At 39.2% G+C, this 22336-nt stretch overlaps 1 protein-coding gene and 1 long non-coding RNA gene across 13 annotated transcripts in view; one reads left to right on the top strand and one right to left on the bottom strand.

Moving 5' to 3' along the window:
- Positions 1–1569: 1569 nt before the first annotated feature.
- On the top strand, positions 1570–5113 carry LOC131822015 (uncharacterized). The gene is made up of 3 exons (XR_009350056.1): positions 1570–1803; positions 2813–2905; positions 4580–5113. It is a non-coding gene; the product is annotated as an uncharacterized LOC131822015 (long non-coding RNA).
- A 4475-nt stretch (positions 5114–9588) lies between these two features.
- Positions 9589–22336, bottom strand: part of VSIG4 (V-set and immunoglobulin domain containing 4) — a 37539-nt gene continuing 24791 nt past the window's right edge. Inside the window, exons 4-9 of one of the 12 annotated variants that reach the window (XM_059157571.1) lie at positions 18513–18575; positions 17924–18001; positions 13380–13484; positions 11176–11197; positions 10481–10838; positions 9716–9980 (exon numbers count right to left, since the gene is read on the bottom strand). In XM_059157571.1, coding sequence (XP_059013554.1) covers positions 10601–10838; positions 11176–11197; positions 13380–13484; positions 17924–18001; positions 18513–18575 — 506 coding nt within the window. In that variant the 3' untranslated portion in view covers positions 9716–9980; positions 10481–10600. The other 11 variants (XM_059157572.1, XM_059157583.1, XM_059157573.1 and 8 more) reach the window with 11 other exon arrangements.

The following is a 22336-nucleotide window of genomic DNA, read 5'->3' on the forward strand; positions in this document are numbered from 1 at the left end:
ATTTGGCCATTGACTTTTCTGGAAGTTCTGCAAAGAGCAAACAACTTTTCTCCAAAACTATCTAGTGATGACTTTCTTTGGTTCTTTTATTTTATCTGAATAATTAACTCAAGTAAATGCAGCTTTTTGGTCTAAAAAAACAAACAAACAAAAAAAAAGGAAACCAGGGAATATTTGAGTTGGAGAGGTCACTAAGAACATCTAGTCAAGCTTCTACTGAATAGTGAAAAACCAAAGCTAAGGGAGGAAACAGAGCTAACAGATCTGGGACTGAGGCACAAGGCTCCTTCCTGACTCCAGCATATAGGCTTTTCTCTTGAACCTTAATTTAAAAGACTGTATATAGCTTGGATAGATTATTCACCAGGGCTTGAGCACTGCTCAGGGTCCTACTTCTGTTATGTAGATTAAGGACTGGAATTTGAGCACTGCAATCATTGAAAGCAATCACAGGTATACCCTAAAACCATTGAAAAAATTGTCTCTCCCTTCTGCCATGTTGTCAGGATTCATGATGTAGAGCACTGCATAATGGGAATCCAACGTCTTCTAGACTGTGAATGGGGACTGCCCAAGGATTGCAAACACAAGGTGCTTGGAAGTCACTCACTTTCTTCTCACACTTTTCATGAAGCCTGAAAGACACAGTTGAACCTAAGGGTCTTTTACCATATTTTCCTTCTCAAGGTCAGCTACTTTATTCTCTCCTTGTAGCCATTGTGAGAGAGTAGAAAATGCTTAACGTTTGGAATAAAAAAGATCTGAATAGGAATTCTGTCTTCTCCATTAATTCTTAATTTTGTTTTTGTAGGCAAGCCATTTCTCTTCTATGTGCCTCAGTTTCTTCATCCTCTCATAGGGATGATGATATCATAACAGAGAGTTGACGATTAAATGAGATAACACATGTAAAGCACATAATCTTATTATTAATAGATGTGAATTTCCTTCAAAGTAGCTGGATGCCAAAATATTATTTATAGTCAGAGATGTGCCAGCAAGGGCTAGCTTCATAGGCATGTGACCTGTAAAATTTCCCAGGTGCCATGCTTAGAAGACCCCACACAAACAAGGGTTAATGTTTTGCTGTTACCATCCTGAAATTCTTCTTCTTATTTTTTTTTTAATAGCAGGCCCTCATTACATTTTACACTAGGTCCTGCAAATTGTGTAGCTGAGAATCCATGTGAAGGTGAGAAGCCATGCCACAGGAAAGTAAAAAGGGTATATCGGGATAAGGAGGCATTCTAACAGTGAAAAAACACTTGTTTTGGAGTTGATAGAAGTGGGTTTAAATTCCAACTATGCCACTAATTTGCTTTTTGATATCAGGCATTTTCTTTCATCTCTCAGATGGTCTGTTTCTCTATTTTGACAATATGGATTTTCATTTGATAATGTCTCAGCTGTGACATCCCAGTATTCTCTCATTAACATTGGGAAAAGCATTAATGCAGCTTGGAGCTCCCTTATTGTAGCTTGGAGAACCAGTATTTGTTAGAGGTCAGCTTTGAGTGGGTGGGGGTGGGGGCTGAGGGTGGTTTGTGGCAGTGGGAACTGTTGCTGCAGTAGTGAACCCTTTCACAACAGCACTGTTTTGTCATTTTGCACCCAGATTTCCGTTGGCTAACCTCAGCCTTATCTTCCTCATTTATGTTTCCTCTTGAAGACACCAAAGGCCCTTCAAAACACACGGCCTTCCTACTCCAGGCAAAAAGCTCAATTACATCTGGCCTCTGAAGTTTGTCTCATCACCAGGGAACCTTTGCCTCCTCTGAGAACAAGGCACCACTCCAGTAACAGGTATAATATCTGTTTGTTCTCTCTGCTTGAATTCCCAGTTTGAGGTAGTGTCCGTGGCTACCAAATATGGCTTGGACCTGCCTATCACACTTTCCTTATACTCTCTTCAGAGATTCTGGGTCAAGAGTGGGTGAGAGGAAGGTTCCCAGTGGTCTTCTATCCTAAAAATTCTAATAGTGAGAAGGGAGGATGACATTTCTTCTTTAAACATGCTTTTAAAGAGATAGCCTCATGGAAGTGGAATATTTTCTGGACTCAGGGGTCAGGAAATTGAGTAGTAGCCCTGATTTTGCCATTTACCTAGATATGCTTTTAGTTTTTATAACCCTTATTTTGATGGTTGTCAACTCTGTTGAGAAAGGACATGAGTGATGCTGAGTAAATATTTCTGGGTGGGGCTGAATGTGGTGATGAACCATGCCTAAAAAAATCCATACTGCCTCCAGTATATATGAGGAGGCCCAACTGGATGAGGTGCAGTGCAAGTCCTGTTGTTTGTTGTGTTAACCTTGCCAGGGTAGGTCAAGGGACAAAGGATGTTGTTTTATGTAGTATTTTAGATCAAGGGAAGAGCTTTCAGAGTTCCTTAATATTATTATGCAGTATTTGTATCTTCTTCCTATGGGTCTGACCAGCCTTTCTCAACTGAACCTGATTTTCTTATGTATACTATTGTGGAGAGTCAGGGACTAGAACATCAAGAGTGGAAATAAAACCTACCTAGTTTCAGCTCAGCCACTGACTCCTTCCATTAATACTAGAGTAACATGGTCTCTAAGCCTCTTAATACTCTTTGAGTGTACTAAGAAGAAATCTTTAGCCACTTCATATCTCTCTCTCTCTTATGAAGTCAGAAAGGGCTTTCAGAAGGATACTGACACCTCCAGTTTATCCAAGTCTTCTCATAGGAGGTGGTAACCAATGAGGGTAATGAGAGAAAAAGGCACCAGTCCAGTTCTCTGTCTTGCCATCCTGAACTCAAACTCCATTAATCATATTTCTTGGCTAGGCACACCCACAGGGTCTGAGCCAAAGTGCCTGAGACCAACTATATGGGAAGCTCTGGAAAGCTCAACAAACCCTTTCCTAACAATTCTGCCAGGTAAGTCTTCTTTTCCCCATTTCCAGAGAAGACATCTGAAGCTCAAAGAAAGATTTTCCCTATGTCGTGATTGGCTGGTTGGTACCCAAGGCATTAGAATCCAAGTTTGTATTACTCTTCACACTATAACATATATGGTGGACCAAGATTATTGCTTTGGCTGAAAGACACACACTTCTGGGTGGCTTGAGGTGGATTGACTAGGAACAGAAGTGAGGGGATGGGAAAAACTCTTTGTAGTCTTATATTTTAAATCACTCCTAGATCTCAAATTTGAGAAGCATGTCACCCTCTCACCAACATACATTAAACCAAAAGAGTTGAGTTTTTTGTTTCTTTTGTTTTTAAAACAGCAATGTTGTTGTTGCTGCTGCCACTATTGTTGTTGTTGTTCCTGAAAGACAAGTCCCTCTACCTTGTCTTAACTGGGAGAGGTCATTCTGACCTCATGGGGCAGTTTTCTATTCCTGACAATCTTGCAATGTTTGCCACTTTTCATCCCAGTATTTAATATAGGCCAGCTACTATCTCACAGATCAATTGCCACAGTAGGGAGGGTGAGACATTTGACACAGACAACCTGGAATTTTTTATCAACAGGATCTGTCTGTTACCAAGGGAACTTCCCTAGAAGTTCCAGACCTGACCATGTTGCTGGCAGCTTCCTCATTTCCCTCATGGCTGTGGGTGGAAAGATCTGTGTGCCTCATTGCCATGTTTGCTCCTTGTCTTTGCCATCCTTGTGCATGTGTCTCCCTTTTCCCAGAGAGATATACATAACAGGGAGGTAACAGAACCAATGAGGAAATCTGAGAGGCACAATGGAGTGATATAGGGCACAGCCTAAACTGTGAACCACTTGTATAATCTTTAGCAACTCTCTTCCTCAGTATGAACCTTAATTTCCTTATTTGTATGAGTGGGTAAGATTAGATGATGGTCATTTTATAGCTGCCATTCTTGAGTCCTGATGGGGCAAGTGGGGCCATGTTAAGCAAACCTGAGACCATAAAGCATTCCTGTTTCATCTGTCCTGACCCTGTTAAATCAATTATCAATGGCCCTTGCTTTCCTTCTGGTAGCACAACCACCATTTTTGAACATTTGTTATATATCAAATACTGAATTAAAGGTTTTATATACATTATTTCATGCCATTTTCACAATAACTTATTAGGTAAGTACTCATACCCATTTTGTGCATGTAGGAAACAAGCTCAGAGAGATGAAATAATTTATCTGAGGTTTCCTAGCTGCTTAATGACAGAGCCAAAATTCAAGCACATGTTTAACCTCAAAGTCTATGTTCACAACTACAAGACTGTGGGAGGGTTGAGAAGGGGGTATGGACACTGATTCTGGGATCTAATTCCTTCCTGAGGTCAGAAAGGCAAGACAATGACCAAATTCCCTCCCTACTGCACATAGGAGCCCCAGTGAAGCTTGAAACACCAAGAAATGCCATAGCTATAGTACATAGGCCTGAGGACACCAACTTGAGCCCTCGGGCCTCATCTGTGATCTCAACTTAGCCTTCCCATAGGATCCATCTTCTGATTGGAATCCTTATGTCTATTTTGCTCACTTCCATATTCTGATGTTTCAGCTAGTCCTTATCCTCTGCAGTTTCTCTGGGGCTCAGGGTGTGACTCCTTTTTTTTTCTTTCCCTCCAGGGTCACATCTCCCAGGAAGATTTTGCCTCCCCACTGAAGCCCCTGGTCTGGCCTCCTGCAGTGTCATGCTCCGTGTATTTGACAAGCTGAGTTGGACACTCCATGTGGCAGAGTGTCAGTTTGTCAAATACCCCAAGTGCGGCACATGCCTAACAGCTCCAGGCCAGGGTAGTTGGGATATAACAAATAAACTGCTGCTGGATACAAGATCACTTGCCAAACAAAAACTAAGCTCTCACAAGTTATTTTCAGTGACTTTGAAGGGACTGAAGCATTGTATCTGAGGTTGCCAGGGGGAAAGTGAGATGATTCTTGAAGCTCCAGCCTATACTGTTTCTATATTGTCAGAACCTGAGGGAGGGATAATGGTCTTGGAAAAGTACATAGGGCCTAGGGATGGAAGTGCTCTTTGATTCATATTTCCTTTCTTCACATTACTCTACAGAATCTTCCAGTAAGGATACCAGAATTTTCACACAAGCTTCATGACAGGGCTTAGAAACTTACTTTCCTAATTCTCAGCTTTTTTTTTTTTTTTTTAAAGATTTTATTTATTTATTTGACAGAGAGAAATCACAAGTAGATGGAGAGGCAGGCAGAGAGAGAGAGAGGGAAGCAGGCTCCCTGCTGAGCAGAGAGCCCGATGCGGGACTCGATCCCAGGACCCTGAGATCATGACCTGAGCCGAAGGCAGCGGCTTAACCCACTGAGCCACCCAGGCGCCCCTCAGCTTTTTTTTTTAATTTATTTTTTATTTATTTTCAGCATAACAGTATTCATTATTTTTTCACCACACCCAGTGCTCCATGCAATCTGTGCCCTCTTTAATACCCACCACTTGGTACCCCAACCTCCCACCCTCCCCGCCACTTCAAACCCCTCAGATTGTTTTTCAGAGTCCATAGTCTCTCATGGTTCACCTCCCCTTCCAATTTCCCCCAACTCCCTTCTCCTCTCTAACTCCCCATGTCCTCCATGCTATTTGTTATGCTCCACAAATAAGTGAAACCATATGATAATTAACTCTCTCACACATTTTGTTTAGCATAATCCCCTCCAGTTCCATCAACATCAATGCAAATGGTGGGTATTCATCCTTTCTGATGGCTGAGTAATATTGCATTGTATATTCCATTGTAAATATGAACCACATCCTCTTTATCTATTCATGTGTTGAAGGGCATCTGGATTCCTTCCACAGTTTGATCATATGGTTTCACTTATATGTGGAACATAAGAAATAGCATGGGGGACATTAGGAGAAGGAAGGGGAAAATGAAGGGTGAAAATCAAAGGGGGAGATGAACCATGAGAGACTATGGACTGAGGGTTTCAGAGGGGTGGGGATGGGGAGATGGGTTAGTCCAGTGATGGATATTAAAGAGGGCATGTATTGCATATAGTAGGTGTTACATGCAAACAATGAACTATGGAACACTACATCAAAAACTAATGATGAGCTGTGTGGTGACTAACATAACATAATTAAAAAAAAAACTGGAAGAGATTATGCTGAGTGAAATAAGTCAAGCAGAGAGGGTCAATTATCATATAGTTTCACTTATTTGTGGAGCATAACAAATAGCATGGAGGACATGGGGAGTTAGAGAGGAGAAGGGAGTTGGGGGAAATTGGAAGGGGAGGTCAACCATCAGAGACTATGGACTCTGAAAAACAATCTGAGGGTTTTGAACGAGCGGGGGGGTGGGAGGTCAGGGTACCAGGTGGTGGGTATTATAGAGGGCACGGATTGCATGGAGCACTGGGTGTGGTGCAAAAATAATGAATACTGTTATGCTGAAAATAAAAAAATAAATAAAAAAAACCACATTTTGACCTCATCAATCTTTTTCCTCTTCCCCATGTCTTTTTTCCTTCTGGCAATACTTTCTCCATTTTTTTCTGCCTATTCAATTATTTCTCATACTTCTGGCCCAGCCAAAGTCCAAGCTCTCCAAGGACTTTTGAATGTTAACCTACACATCTTTTCTTCTTTATTCAAACACTTCTTGTCTTGGTCCTTATATGTATCCCTTTCTTCTCCTATTGCCTAATAGCACCTCTTGAACTATTAGTAAACTTTTCCAGGTGATATTTTTTTAATTCCCCACTAAGTTGTGAGGACAACACAGTGTTTCCTTGATTGCTGTCTCCCCTTTCCATCCTTACCCCAGCATGTAGCTCAGTACTTTGGTTATAGAAAACAGTAAATGTTTACTAAATGATTGACTCTCTATTAAACCATTATCCTTGGTTTTGATTCAAAGTGCCATCTATGATTTTTGTGAAAAAAAAAAAAAAAAAACTAAACTAAACTGTTGTCATCATAATGCTGTAGGGTATGTGAGGGTTTTTCCTCCTAAGAAATATAGTCAGGGTTGGAAGAGAAAGGAAAAAAAGAAGTAGGCTCATATGTAGCCTTCAGAGGGCTAATATGTTTTAGAATTATTTGGTAATTCAAAATTATACAGGTACTTTATTACAGGATTTTCAGAGCCTTTAATAGTCTAATGTTGCATTGGAAATTTCTAATAGAGAGCTATAGAATGAAACATTTCTCATGCTTATCCAATTGTGGAATTTTTTTCTGTAGGCCATTTCTTGGCCAAAACTTGAAAAACTGCCCTAGAGGGACCTCATATCTTCTTCTTCTTTTGGGAATCTCCTTTAAACTTCCCCTGACTAGTCATCCACCTAAAACAATTATATATTATCATCCCATTTTTTTTTTAGCCTATCCTGCAGCTTTGGGCTAGCCTTATACCCAAGACTCTCTTAATGGCTTGTCTGGTATGGAAAGAAAGTATTAGTTTTGGGGCAAAGATGATACCCAGAAGTTTTCTGCTGCAATGACTATGCTCCTAGGAGTTCATAGACCTGCTTTCTGGTCTCTGTTCTGTCATGATATATGAATTTAGACTGTTACTGTTCCTCTGTAGGTTTTATTTCCTCATTTATAATAAGGGCGAATTAAAATCAATGATCCCTAAGCTTTTTAAGATAAGAGACTCTGAAATATCCCTGGGAGTCCATAGCTTCTGTGCGGATAACAGGGGAGTGTCCCTGGGTTTGGGGTTCCTTTTATTTTTTTTAAAGATTTTATTTATTTCACAGAGGTCACAAGTAGACAGAGAGGCAGGCAGAGAGAGAGGGGGAAGCAGGCTCCCTGCCAAGCAGAGAGCCTGATGTGGGGCTCGATCCCAGTACCCTGGGATCATGACCTGAGCTGAAGGCAGAGGCTTTAACCCACTGAACCACCCAGGTGCCCCTGGGGTTCCTTTTATTAATGGACATATGATTAAGATTCTCTTCTTAATCCTAGTCATCCCCTTCTCTAAGGGTAGCAGGAATAATGTGTTGTTGTTGTTTTTCTCCTGAGACTGTGGGGACTGGACACAGCTTTTTTTTTTTTTTTTTTAATTTTTTTTCATTTATTTATTTTCAGCATAACAATATCATTATTTTTTCACCACACCCCGTGCTCCATGCAATCCGTGCCCTCTATAATACCCACCACCTGGTATCCCTACCTCCAAACCCCCTGCCACTTCAAACCCCTCAGATTGTTTTTCAGAGTCCATGTCTCTCATGATTCACCCCCCCTTCCAATTTACCCCTACCCCCTTCTCTCTAACTCCCCATGTTCTCCATGCTTTTTGTTATGCTCCACAAATAAGTGAAACCATATCATAATTGACTGTCTCTGCTTGACTTATTTCACTCAGCATAATCTCTTCCACTCCCGTCCATGTTGCTACAAAAGTTGGGTATTCGTCCTTTCTGATGGAGACAGAATACTCCATAGTGTATATGGACCACATCTTCCTTATCCATTCGTCCGTTGAAGGGCATCTTGGAGATTCCTCAAGAAATTAAAAATAGAACTTTCCTATGAGCCTGCCATTGCACTCCTGGGTATTTACCCCAAAGATACAGATGTAGTGAAAAGAAGGGCCATCTGTACCCCAAAGTTTATAGCAGCAATGGCCACAGTCGCCCAACTGTGGAAAGAACCAAGATGCCCTTCAATGGACACAGCTGTTTTGTGAAGGAAGCTGAGGTTTCCATTGGGTGGATCCCTGGTTTAAAGGCTTGTAAGCATGATGGGGAAGAGTAAGTTGCTCCTTTCAGCAGCTATATTAATCTGACATATGGGGGGAAACACTGAAGCTTTGACCGTGGACTTGGTGGGTTGATGGTGATGAAGCAGTAGATTCCTTTCTTTGTACTATTTTAACTTCTGTAGTCATCCCAAAGGGGAGAAGCACTTGGTAAAACCTGAGCTGACCTTGGGACTGCACTGGAATCAAAAGTGGCAAAAACAGCTTCCATGAAGAGCAAAGAAGTTGATTTAACATGAATTATCTGAGGGAAAGGAAGCAGTGTTGAGCCAGCCTAGAATAGGTCTTCAGAGCGGAAACTGAAATAAAGCTGTATGCATGTGTGCACATATGCAAATGGACACACACACACACACACACACACACACACACACCTACATTCCTATTTCCCATTTATGCTTGATGAAGAAGACTTCCTTGCTTTGACCCTCACTCTACATTGTAAGAAGAGGCCAGGGGATAGAGATGACCTATGATGAATACAACTACTGCAAAGAATTTAGGATTCCAGGAGGTAGAAATTTTTGAGGGTGGCGTATTCATACTTTGGAAAGAAAGGGAGTCCTTTATCTCTGCATCTACAGTCCCCTGAAACAGAGAAAGGGATCCTTCATTTTCAATTGTCCAAATAACTTAAGAGAGTCATCCAGGTGGAGATGGCAGGGTGACAAAGAAAGGAATGGAAGGCATTTGGGTACTAACCTGCCAAAAATTCATTGTGTCCCAGATGGAGGACCCACCTCTAAAGTAAGGTAAAGGTGGTCTGGTGAGAAAGAGAAAGACCAAAAAAGAAAAGGTGCTATTTATAATTCCAAGTCCCCAAACATCTCAACTAGTCTCACCTTAATCACTTGGTAGGTATTTGAGAGAAGACCAATACAACCAAGGTTGCTATCATGATTAGATATTTATTGAGCATCAAAAGAACACCAGAGCACTAGAGTCACAGTTCAGGAGCAAAACTGAATCCTGGTCTATTGCATACAAATCTTAATTAAAGGCTATCTGGCCCTAAAAAAAAGGAAATGATCCTGAATACAACTGGTCCTCTGAGCTGGCAAAGCTGAGTTTCCCTCTGGTCTTCTGGTGGCAAGAGGCCAAAGTTGAGCAGTGTCTGGAGGCAGGATGACCAAGTCTTAATGTTATGAGAACTTCCCTCTGGTGTTTAAAGAGAAGCAGTAGAAGAAGACAAAATATAAGGGTCTAAGGCCTGATCCAGTAGCAGGCTTGCTGATGTGCATATGGTAACTTCTTAGGCAAAACCAGTCACTCTTAGAAACCTCAGGGTTGTTGCAAATGGCAAGATTTCATTTCTTTTGATGGCTGCATAGTATTCCATTGTGTATATATACCACATCTTGCAACAACATGGATGGAACTAGAGCGTATCATGCTTAGCGAAATAAGTCAAGCAGAGAAAGACAACTATCATATGATCTCCCTGATATGAGGAAGTGGTGATGCAACATGGAGGCTTAAGTGGGTAGAAGAATAAATGAAACAAGATGGGATTGGGAGGGAGACAAACCATAAGTGACTCTTAATCTCACAAAACAAACTGAGGGTTGCCGGGGGGAGGGGGTTGGGGAGAAGGGGGTGGGATTATGGACATTGGGGAGGGTATGTGATTTGGTGAGTGCTGTGAAGTGTGTAAACCTGGTGATTCACAGACCTGGGGATAAAAATATATGTATATAAAAAATATATGTTTATAAAAAATAAAAAATTAAAAAAAGAAAAAAAAAAAAAAAAAAAAAAAAAAAAAAAAAAAAAAAGAAACCTCAGGGTTGGGCAGGGAAGACACGTTCAGTCGTCCAGGAAGAGAGGTAGCAGGGAAGATGGCTATACAGAAGGCTGAATAGGAAATTATGTCAGTAGGCCCTGGCTTAGCAGGACATTTTTAGCAGACGCCAGTGTCCTTGGTGGCCAAAAGCTCATAATCTGTAGAAGCTGTGTGCAGCAGGTGAGCATAGTCACTGTTGATCCAGGCGATGGTCTGGTTCTCCTGGCCCAGGCAGGGATCCTCAGAGTAGTCATTGCCTGGAGTCTGGGAAGATGGCTCTTTGCTGGAGCAACACCCTGTGAAAATTCCCACTCTCCAGGCTTCACCAGAATTGCTGGCCTCTCTGGCATGTGTCCTGTGGCCCAAGATCCCACCACTCATAAAGAGGGACTTGAGCCTGGAATTCTAGTTTCCCATACTTCTGTCCTAAATTTGCCAACTAACCCTTAGGTTCTTGTTATCAAGGCATTCTAGGAACAGAAGGCTGATGGATTTGGATTATCCTGTGTGATCAGTGAGCCAAGAAAGAACTTCAGGAGGTTCTTCAGAGAGGAAAGAAAGCAGTGCTCTGACCCTGAAGGCCTTTGGGCTTAGAATTGGGTTTGTGTCAAGCTCCCTTTCCTTCATGCCAGTGATTAACAGAATGAAGGCAGGGGAGGGTTCAGAAGATGGAAAAGCAGAGGCAGTCTTACCTGGCCACTTCATAGACATGCTCTAGAAAAGAAGGAGGCATCAAGTCAGAAGTCTCCATGGGGAGTGGACAGGGCCAAATATGGACACTGGTTACCAGTCAAAGGGAGGGAAGGGGAGACAGAAAGGGGGAATTGGGGGGTATTGGGAAGGTAAACTGAAGCACAGAGATACAAATTTCTCAGAGAAAGGTTGAGGAATCACATTTGGTTATGATCCTCTTTGGCATACTCTGACTCAGAACATTGGGCTGGAAGAGTTGCCTGTTGTGGTAGGGGAAGGGACACTGGAACTGGACACACTCACCACCCAGGAATGTTGCCAAAGATCCCAGGGAGTTTTTGTGGAAACTAGCTGGCCAGGCCAGAGCCCGGGCAGAAGGGGTTGAATTAATCTGTCAGGGACCATGACCAAAGCCATTCTCAAATGTACTCATCTCCACTGGGCACCCAGAAAAGGTCTTTAAGTAGATCACCATTGCCCCCTAGTGTCTATGGAGAAGAACTATCTCTATTCTGTGCAGGCTTAAATGTTCTATAACCTGGTACAAATATGGATGTCTCTTGACACTGCCTCCCGGAGTTTATAATCTTACAGGAATACAACTGGGAATGCATGCTTTAAGCCACAACAAAGCAAACAGAGCATGCCCTATACCATCTACTTTGTGATACAGCCATATGTTTCCATGTCTTACCTCTCCCACTGGCCTGGTAGCTTCCATAACACAGGTGTTGTCTTTTTCATTTTATATGGTCCCTGCCTGACTGATAGTGGGCAATCGGTAACTACATGTTAAATTGAATTGATGGCCCAAGGCTATCTCTCTCTTACAGAGAAGTAAATAATAGAAACTTTGGGAAGACAATCCAGAAGGGGAAAAGCATAAGGCCATGAGGTGTGTGGTCTATTTGCCTGTTGGACTTCAGTGATTCAAAATGAAAATAAGGAGTGGTGGGCATAAAGAAGATAGGCTATATCAGAGAGGGCCTTAAATAGAATTCATCATTTTGACTTCTATCCCCTAAGCCATGAGAAGCCTTGGAAGGTTTTTGAGAGAGAAACAATAAAATATGGTTACAGTTTATTCCTAGTTTCATTGAGACCATGATTAATGGTTTTTAGTATTCCTGGGATTTGTGGCTACCTGGGACATCTCTACTTTCAAGTTCAACCTCATGAGTCATAGCCATGCTAACTGGCCAAGACCAGAGCTTATACTTCAGACCCAGGAGAAGGAAATTCTTAAGGCTCCTTTCTCCCTTTTGGCTGGAGGAAGTCATGGTGGAAACAAGGCTACTTAGGAATAGGAGCTGCTACAGGAAAAAAAAAAAAAAAAAGGACACTAATGTTAAGCAAAATGGTGAGTGCAGCAGGTATTGAAGTGTAGCTAGGTTTTACTTAGAAATGAATGTCCAAACTCTTTTCCTGCTCTGTTTGCTCACAGTTGTTAAATATCCCTGAAAAGTGCACCTTCATAATGTCACTCCTTTGCTTAAAAAAATTGGTGACTTCTAGTTCCTTTGGAAGACCTAGAGAAAAAATTCCAAGTTCCTTAGCCTGCTATTTAAAACACTCTATAATCAGAAGTAAACTTCCCTTTCCCCTGCATTTACTTATGTATTTTCTACACTGATGACCTCACTCACCGTCACCTTTTAAGCATTTGCACCTTACTTTTGTAGTTTCTCCTTCCTATAATGCTGCCTTCTAATTTGTTTTCATCATCCAAGGCCTGGTCTAAGTTCCTCCTCCTTCTAAGAGTTCTTGTTAATCACTTAGGCTCTGACTCTCTTCTCTGGAAACCTTTAGTATTGATTGTTTTCTCCAGGCTTTGAGTCTATAGCCTTTATTGTTATGTATGTATATTGATAAACTTCATGTTTCTACTTTGAATCTTCTAAATAAATTCTAAGCAACTTGAGGCCAAGGATTGTGACTTCTGTTTCTCTTGCACCCTTGTTAGACCATCCATTACAGTGAAGGCTTGTACTAGGCTTTGTACCAAAGACTTCTAAACTAACTTAAATAAATCATATTGTTATTGTTGGCTTGCATGTCTGTCTCCATGAACCCTAAACTTCAATCCCAAAGTATGCTGAGAGCCTTTTGAAGTGCCTAGCACAGTGGTTGATGCAATTTATGCTTAACTGTGCTCTCAGAATGAATTAATGAACAAAGTCACTCAGTCATACTCATCACTCACCTTGTTGGGATGTCTTCCGGCAAAGCATAACATAAGCCATGATGAAGACCACGATACAGCACAGGGAAATGATGAGAACAATGAAGAAGATAGGCAGGTCCTTTCCTAGAAGGCAAAACAAGACAAAGAGGTGTGCTGTTGAAAATGAGTTCAGAAATAGATTCCAAGGATCAGCCCAGACCAGCCCATAACCCTTTTTTACCCATTTTTAATTTTCTCCTAGCTTTATTAGATAGCCAGAGAGACAAACAAGACCCAAGACCTATGAGAAAGGCTGGAAAGAGGCTAAAAACTCCATGTATAAACACATTCTTCCAAACCCACTAATTGATGACTGATTGGTCTGGGCATTTAAATTAGTTCTCCATGCTTTCCATGGAACCAAGACGAGGAGTTTGCACCTACTCTTAAAAGAAAGTAGTATCTGACTTCCCACTTTATAAAAAAAACTTCGTTATTGATATTCTAGTCAATTACTTCTAGCCAAATTTTTCCCCCCTTGGGGAACCACTTGAAAAAGTGAGAATGCAAACTGGTGCAACCACTCTGGAAAACATCATGGAGGTTCCTCAAAAAGTTAAAGATAGACCCATCCTACAACCCACTAATTGCACTTCTAGGTATTTATCCAGAGGTTACAAACATAATGATTCAAAGGGGTACATGCACCCTACCTAATGTTTATAGCAGCAATGTACACAATAACTAAAATGCGGAAAGAGCTCAGACATCCATTCACAGACGCATGGATAAAGAAGATGTGAGATATATATATATAATACAGATATATATATATATCTCATATATGTGAGATATATGTCTCCCAGGCATTGAAAGGAATTGAAATCTTGCCATCTGCAATGATGTGGGTGGAACTAGAAGGTATTTTGCTAAGCGAAATAAGTCAGACATAGAGAGACAAATACCATATGATTTCATTCATATGTGTAATTTAAGAAACAAAAAAGATGAGCATCGTGATGCCTGGGTGGCTCAATCGGTTAAGCATCTGCTTTTGTCTCAGGTCATGATCCCCAGATCCTGGAATGGACTTCCACATTGGGCTTCTTCTCAGCCGGGAGTCTGTTTCTCCCTATGCCTTCTCTGCCTGCCACTCCCCCTGTTTGTGCTCTCTTTCTCTGAAAAATAAATAAATAAAATCTTTTAAAAAAGATGAACATAGGAGAAGGTAATAAAAAATAAAATAAGCGGCTTTAACCCACTGAGCCATGAGAGACTATGGACTCTGAAAAACAGTCTGAGGGTTTTGAAGGGGCGGGGGTTCGGAGGTTGAGGGAACCAGGTGGTGGGTATTGGAGAGGGCACGGATTGCATGGAGCACTGGGTGTGGTGCAAAAATAATGAATACTGTTACGCTGAAAAAAATTTTAAAAAAATAGAAATATAATACTTCTTAGTTAAAAAAAAAGAAAAGATGAAAACAGAGATGGAGGCCAACCATAAGAGACTCTTAGCTCTGGGAAACAAACTGAGCATTGCTGGAGGTGAGGTGGGTGGGGGGTGGGGTAACTGGGTGATAAGCATTAAGGAGGACGCTTTCTGTAATGAGCACTGTTTTGTAAACTGATGAATCACTAAATCCTACCCATGAAACTAATAATACACTATATGTTAACTAAATTGAATTTAAATTAAAAAAATTATCATTCCAATTTTAGTATATATGCTGCTGAAGCAAATACTAAATTAAAAATAAAATTAAATAATTCTTTTATTCACACTCTTTGGGTATGTACTCAGGTTTCTCCTTCTTCAAAACATATTTCAAAAGAGTCTCCTAAATAGCTATCCCAACTGTGCTACAAACTTAAGGAAACCACTGGTCTGGGCTTCCAGGCCTGGATCTGTTATTTACTTCTTGTATGACTGTGGTAAGCAGAATAATGGTTATCCAAAGATGTTCATATCCAAATCCCCAGGATCTGTGAGTATTTAAGTTTAAATTATAAGAAGAAATTAAGGTTGCAGGTGTATTTAAGGTTGCGAGTTAGCTGACAGTGAGTTGGGGAGATTAGCTTGATTATCAGGGCAGGCTCAATGAAATCAACAGTGTCATTTAAAGTGGAAGAGGGAAACAAAAGAGATCAGAGTTAGAGAGAGACTTGAGGATGATACATTGTCAGCTTTGAAAATGGTGGAAGGCAGCCAAGAGCCAAGGAATGTGAGTAGCTTCTAGAAGCTGGAAAAAACAAAGAAACTGATTTTTACCCAGAGCCTCCAGGAAACAAAAAACAAAAAACAAAAAAAAACACATCCCTGCTAATAACTTGACCTGAGCTCAATGTGTCAGATGTCTGATCATCAGCAGTGTATGATAATACATTTGCATTATTTTAAGGCACTAAGTTTGAGGCACTAATTTTTACAGCTGTCAGAGAAAAAATAAATATTGTGATGACTCAGGTGTAGTATTTTTTACCCATAAGTTCAATGAAAAGTTGTATAATGTCTAATATACTGCAGCTACAATATTCTGAATCTAGGCGATAAGATTAGGAGATAAAGAGGGGTAGGAATTCCATTGTCCTTAGGATTTTTTGCTGCAACTGGCTTTATTTTTACTAATCCCTAAAATACTTTGTCTTGGAAATCTGGAATATTACTCAGTCATAAAAAGGAATACAATTTTGTCATTTGTAAAAACATGGGTGAATCTAAAAGATATCAAGACATCATGCTAAGTGAAATAATTCAATCAGAGAAAGACAAATACCTTATGACTTTACTCATGTGGAATTTTAGAAACAAAGCAAAAGAACAAAGAAGAAAAGAAACAACAACAAAACAGATTTAAATATAGAAAACAAACTGGTGATTGCCATCACGGAATATTTAGGTGAAGGGGATTAAGAGTATAGTTATCATGATGAGCACTGTCAATGTATAGAATTGTTGAATAATTAAATTATTTACCTGAAATGAATATAGTACTGTGTTAATTATACTTGAATTAAAAAAAATAAATTTAAAAAATCTGGTATTTGTGGTCCTCAGAACTGTGGTTGGAGCTGAGAAAACTCAATTTACATTTCTTGGTTTCCTGGTTGACCTATTCATTGTTTAGTAGCATATTCTTTCACATCAATGTATTTGTGGTTTTTCTAATTTTTCTTTTCGTGTGCTTGACTTCACGTTTCATAGTGTTGTGGTCAGAAAATATGACTGCTATGATTTCAATCTTTTTGCACTGGCCTTATTTGTGACCTAGTTTGTGATGTATTCTGGAAAGTGTCCCATGTGCACATAAAAAGAATGTGTATTCTGCTGCTTTAGGGTGGAATGAGAAAACCAAAGCTATAAACTGATGGAGATTAAAGGAAGGATCCCCCTTAGAAGGAGTCAAGGAGTAAACAAAACAAAACAAAAACTGATGGAGGATATAGGGCGCACACCCAATATCTGAGAATTCCCATTCTTCCTGGGTTATCTTCCCATTTTCTGAAACCAAGTCTCCAAAAATTATCTTCTAATTCCCTTGTGTTATTGGATGTTACTCTGCAAGAAGCATGGAGTTATGGAAGCCTTTAAGCCAAAGGTGGCAATGCAAAAATATCCCATAAAACAGGTTTGAAAGATGGCTATAAATAGGCAAAAAAAACCCTGTGCAACCAGAAGGGGAGAATTACATGGGCATTAAGGAATGCACAATTATTGAACATAATAAAAATAAGTTAAAAAGTCCTCTCCCCCACAAAAAAAAAATTTAAAAAAAGTTAAGAAATCCACAATTAATGATACACAGAGGATGAAACCAGTCATGATAGTCATTACTATTTAGCATCAACTAATTGAAACAGATGCTTACTGTAAACCTGAATTCTCAGAAGTCCCCTGTTATACTAGACATCAACAACTTTTGTTGCGAGACCATGTGTGGTATGCGGAGTCCTAAGGGATAAGGTAGAGCAGCTCAGGTGATAATAGGTTGCTCAGTGATTAAGGAAATCATCTAATTATCAACTACTGTAACTTTTTTTTCACTTTTTTTAAACAATAAATGCAGTCATATTAGTGCATACAAGCTGACTATAAGCTTCAGGTGAAACACAAAAAAAGCTTCTCTTTGGGGTTTGTATCTTTGAGATCATAACTTAAGGATTCTTGAAACTTTGGAGAAATCATAAATCAGCTGCAAGCTGTTTGGTGAGCCCTGGGTAAGAGCTCAAGTAATGAAACCCTGAAATTACCCTTAGGTACTCCAATGTCCATCTCCCAAGGAAAGTTGGCTGAGGTCATGGTCCCATTCCTATTCCTGCTTAAAGTGTTTGGGAGGTGTATTACTATGACAACAGAGGACCAGCTAAGAACACATCTACCACTTAACTGCACTTTGACTTTGCTCGTTACTGAATTTGTATCTCTCCCTCTCCATATCACCCACCCTGCTCATCTTCAGGGCCTTTGACCATTGTGTGGCAATGTTTTGAAGAATTAAATTCCACAGAACAGTGTGTATTGTGGGAAGTTTTATTTGCAAAGTTCAGAGCCAAAAAGGAAGGATGGAAATCCTCAATTTTCCTTACCTGGCTCAGCATTGGTCTTCCCAAGATAGCCATCCACTTCAGTGGTCCAGTTCCAAATCAGGTTCATTGTAGATGTTGCTATGAGAACAAAGTGTTTGGCTCAGAGGGCTCTTTTCCAGCCAAGAACTATGAGGTAGAGGGTGACTGCAAAATTTGGGTGCCTTCACTGGGCATCAATGCTGAGCTTGCTAGAATTTCTGGTCATGTATTGATCATTATTACTATGAGATGAGGTATCTTAGTTTCTTATTGTTAGTGGTAGAAAGAGGCCCATGGAGAGGGTGGTGCAACATATCAAAAGTTCCATAGAAAGATGAGCAACAAAACAGAACTTTCTTTTTTCCCATATGTGCATCCCAATTCTCTCTTACTTTTGACTCAGAAGTCTTCACAAAGAGGAGTATACATATTTATGATTCCACTTTTTCACAACTTTTTAATCATTGCTACCTTTCTTTTATTTCCATTCTGTTATTTCCATGTGTCCTCTGAGGAACCCAGTGACCTCTTATTACCCATATAATGGCTCCTTTAGCTTCTATGGCATCATTTCAGGACTCTATTACACCTGAACCATAGTGAAACTCACCTTCCAAGGGATATTTCATGGTTGTAGGTGTTTCAGTCTTAGTCTTGATTGATTTTGAGGAGTCTGCAAGGAAAAGGGAGCCCAGTTAAGGGTGTTGGCACCCTACAGTGAACAGTTGCATTCTCTGGGGGAAATAAGTAAGTAAGAAAGCCAACTAAGAGGAAGTAAGTAGAGGCCAGTCAGGTCTATACCTGGACCTCTCTCAATACTTTTCTCATGATGTTGGAAAGGTGGGTGTTACCTGTTCATACTTCACATCATTTTAAGGTATAATTATTAAACCAGAGTTCATAGACCCCCAAGGAATGTGTAACTAGACTCCAGAGTGTCTTTCCATATGAAATGGAAAGACATTTTGTTTTTACTAACTTCCAAAATTTAGCTATTAATTTTCTTGAGAGGGACTTAGAAGGTATTACAAGGAAGGTGGCTATGGTTGATGTCAATGGGATTGGTAGAGTTATGACCTCTGGACACTTGTTTCTTCACAAAAGAAATACAATAACTGAGAACATTTTTAAAAATCAGTATTTTTTCCAAAATTTAAAAAAAATAGTCAAAGGTTTGCATCAATCCAGGGAACATTTTTTAAATAAAACAAAACAAAACAAAATGCTTCCTTGTTAATAACAGCAGTTTTGTGCCATTTAAACTTCCCCTAACCCCTTTACTCCTCCCCAGGACAATAGTAGGTTTGAGTGAGCTGAACAGATTAATTTCCAAACCACTTGTGAAGTGGTTTCCTGACTCAAAGTCTTGTCTTTTGGTTATCCAGTGCTAAAACTCTCCCTTGGGAGAGGGGTATAGGTGTCACACAACTGTCTGAGACAATGGATAACAGTTGAGTGAAACAAGAGACTGACCAAAACACTTAGAAAGGAAAACTGAAGAATGAAATGTCAACTAGAGCTTTGAAAATCTCTGACACATTCTTAAGAATCTGGAATTTCACTGCCAAGCATAGTGCTGTGTGCATGCTCATGAAAAGGTCATAAACTTGAGACTCCATGTAAGCAAGAAGTAAAGGTTATAGCACCATTATAAACTACCTTGGTGAGTGCTTAAGACATATTTCAACAGGAAGCTGAGCCCTTTAGAAAAGACTGGGGAATTTATTGGTTTTAGGTATTTAAAATATCTCAATTTAATCATTAGCTGACTACTAAGCTAATATAGTAGAGACTTCACCGGACATCTGTGACAAATAATACAAAAACTATACTGGATTAATTCAGAAAAGTCACTAAACAAATAAACAATGATTAGCACAACGAACAATGTCAACAAGAAGCCCTGGAGGAAGAGTAAGAATCAGACTTCCATAATTGTCACATTATATTACTTAAAAACTCCAGTTTTCAACAAAAATATGAGGTATTAAGAAAAAAACTAGAAAGCTCATAGACAGGTAAAAAAAAATCAATAAGTGGAAATTGTTTCTGAGGGAGCAAATGTATTAGATTTGCTAACCAAAGATTTTGAACAAATTATTTGAGACTATGTTAAAAAATAAAGGAAATCATGCCTAAAGAACTGAAAATATGAAACTGATTCAAACCAAATAGAGAATAGCAATAAAGAAACATACATTATAAAAGAGGAAATAACTGGAGTTGAAAGGTAAATCACAAAAAAGTCATGAAGGGCAGAAAATTTTAATAGAGCTGGTCAAAGTGGCAAAAGAAAGAATCCATAAATCTGAAAAGATGAAAATTGAAATTAGCCACAAAAACAGAAACAAAAAAGAATGAGGAAAAATGAGCAGTACCTCAGAGACCTGTGGGATGTCATCAAGTGTGCCAATGTACACATAATAAATGTTCTAGAAATACAGGAGGAAAATGACAGAATATTATTTGTGAATAATGTCAAAAAGCCCCAATTCGATGAAAAACAGTATTCTGCAAATAAGAGAAGCCCAAAGAACTCCAAGTAGGAAAATTAAAAAAAAAAATCTACACCTAGATACATAATTAAAAGCCAAAGCCACGAAACAATAATGAAAGCAGCAAGAGAGAGTCAAGTCGTCATGTATAAGAGATTCACAATAAGATTTATGACTTATTAAAAAAAAGATTTATGACTGATTTCTCCCTATGGAAAACCGAATAGGGGTTCATCAAAAAGTTAAAAATAGAACTACCTTATAACCCAGCATTTGCACTACTAGACCCTTAACAATAAAATAGTGATTTGAAGAGTCACATGCACCTGAGTGTTTATAGCAGTGTATATAACCATATTTTGTTATATTAAAGAGTGTAAATGGGTTTTTTTTTGTAACTACTTTTCTTCTATCTGATTTTAAAAGACAACTACACAGTCTCCAAATGGCTGAGTAGTAGGGTAAAATATGGAAACATGGAAAGAGCCTAAATTTTCATCAACTGATGAATGGATAAAGAAGATGTTATATATATATATATATATATATATATATATATATATATACATCTCTCTCTCTCTCTATATATATATATATAACATCTTCTTTATCCATTCATCAGTATGTGTATATATATATATGTATATACATATATATATATAACTCAGTCATCAAAAAGAATCAGATTTTGTCATTTGTGATGATGTGGATGTAACTAGAGGGTATTATGCCAAGGAAAATAAGTCAGTCAGAGAAAGACAGATACCATATGATTTCACTCATATATGGAATTTAAGAAACAAAACAGAGGAATATAGGGGAAGGGGAAGACAATCAAGATAAGATAAAGATAGTGAGTGAGACAAAGCATAAAAGAGTCTTAACTATAGGGAACAAACTGAGGGTTGCTGGAGGAGATAGGGTAATTGGGCATTAGGGAGGACAGTTCATGCAATGAACACCGGGTGTTATATGCAACTGATGAGTCACTAAACTCTACCCCTGAAACTAATATTACATTATATGTGAACTAACTTTAATTTAAATAAAATCTTTAAAGAAAAAATATTTATTGCTGATTCCTTACTGGAAACAAGGGAAGACATGATACACTGAGATACCATTCAAATTCTAAAACAAACATCCCATCAATCAAGAATTCTAAATTTAGCAAAACTGTCTATATTTAGCAAGAACATAGGAGAAATTAAAGCATTCTAAGATAAAAAATAATTGGGAAATTTTGTCACCAGCAGACTTGTCCTATGAGGAATCCTAAAAGGAATTCCTCAAACTCAAATAAAAGGACACTAGGTAGTAACTTGAATCAACATGAAGAAATAAAGCATCTGTATAAGTAAATATAAAGCAACTGCATAAGTAAATATAAAGAGTATAAATGTTATTTTTTGTAACTACTTTTCTTCTATCTGATTTTAAAAGACAACTAACTACACAGTATCCAGATGGCCGATTAGTAGGGGGACCCTATGCTTGCTTGACTTGTCCCTCAAACACAGCTAGATAAATGACAAATCATTCTGAACACCCAAGAAATTAATCTGAGGACTGAGAGAGAAAATTGCACATCTAGAGGCAGAAAAATGGCCACACTATGGAAGGTAGATATGGAAAGTTGAATGAGGGAGGAAAGAATTGCAGGGACTGCAGAGGCAAGAGACCCCTGATCACAAAGAGAGAATTGAGAGAAAAAGAGAGAGAGAGAAAGAAAGATTGAAAGCAGTGTGCAAGAGAAAGAAAGAAAGAGAAAGAAACTCTTTCCCAAAACCACTGACTGGGAAAAAGAGAGGGACTGACTATCACAAGTTTTTATAAGCAGGGGAACTCAAAGTTTGAAGTTTTAGAAGTCTGCAGCATTAACATTGTTATGCCTAGTGGGCTTAGCATTGTTCCTGTGGAGAAGGAAGGCAGAGGCCAG

Source organism: Mustela lutreola, chromosome X (assembly GCF_030435805.1).
Source record: "Mustela lutreola isolate mMusLut2 chromosome X, mMusLut2.pri, whole genome shotgun sequence".
In the NCBI taxonomy this organism is placed as follows: Eukaryota; Metazoa; Chordata; class Mammalia; order Carnivora; family Mustelidae; genus Mustela; species Mustela lutreola.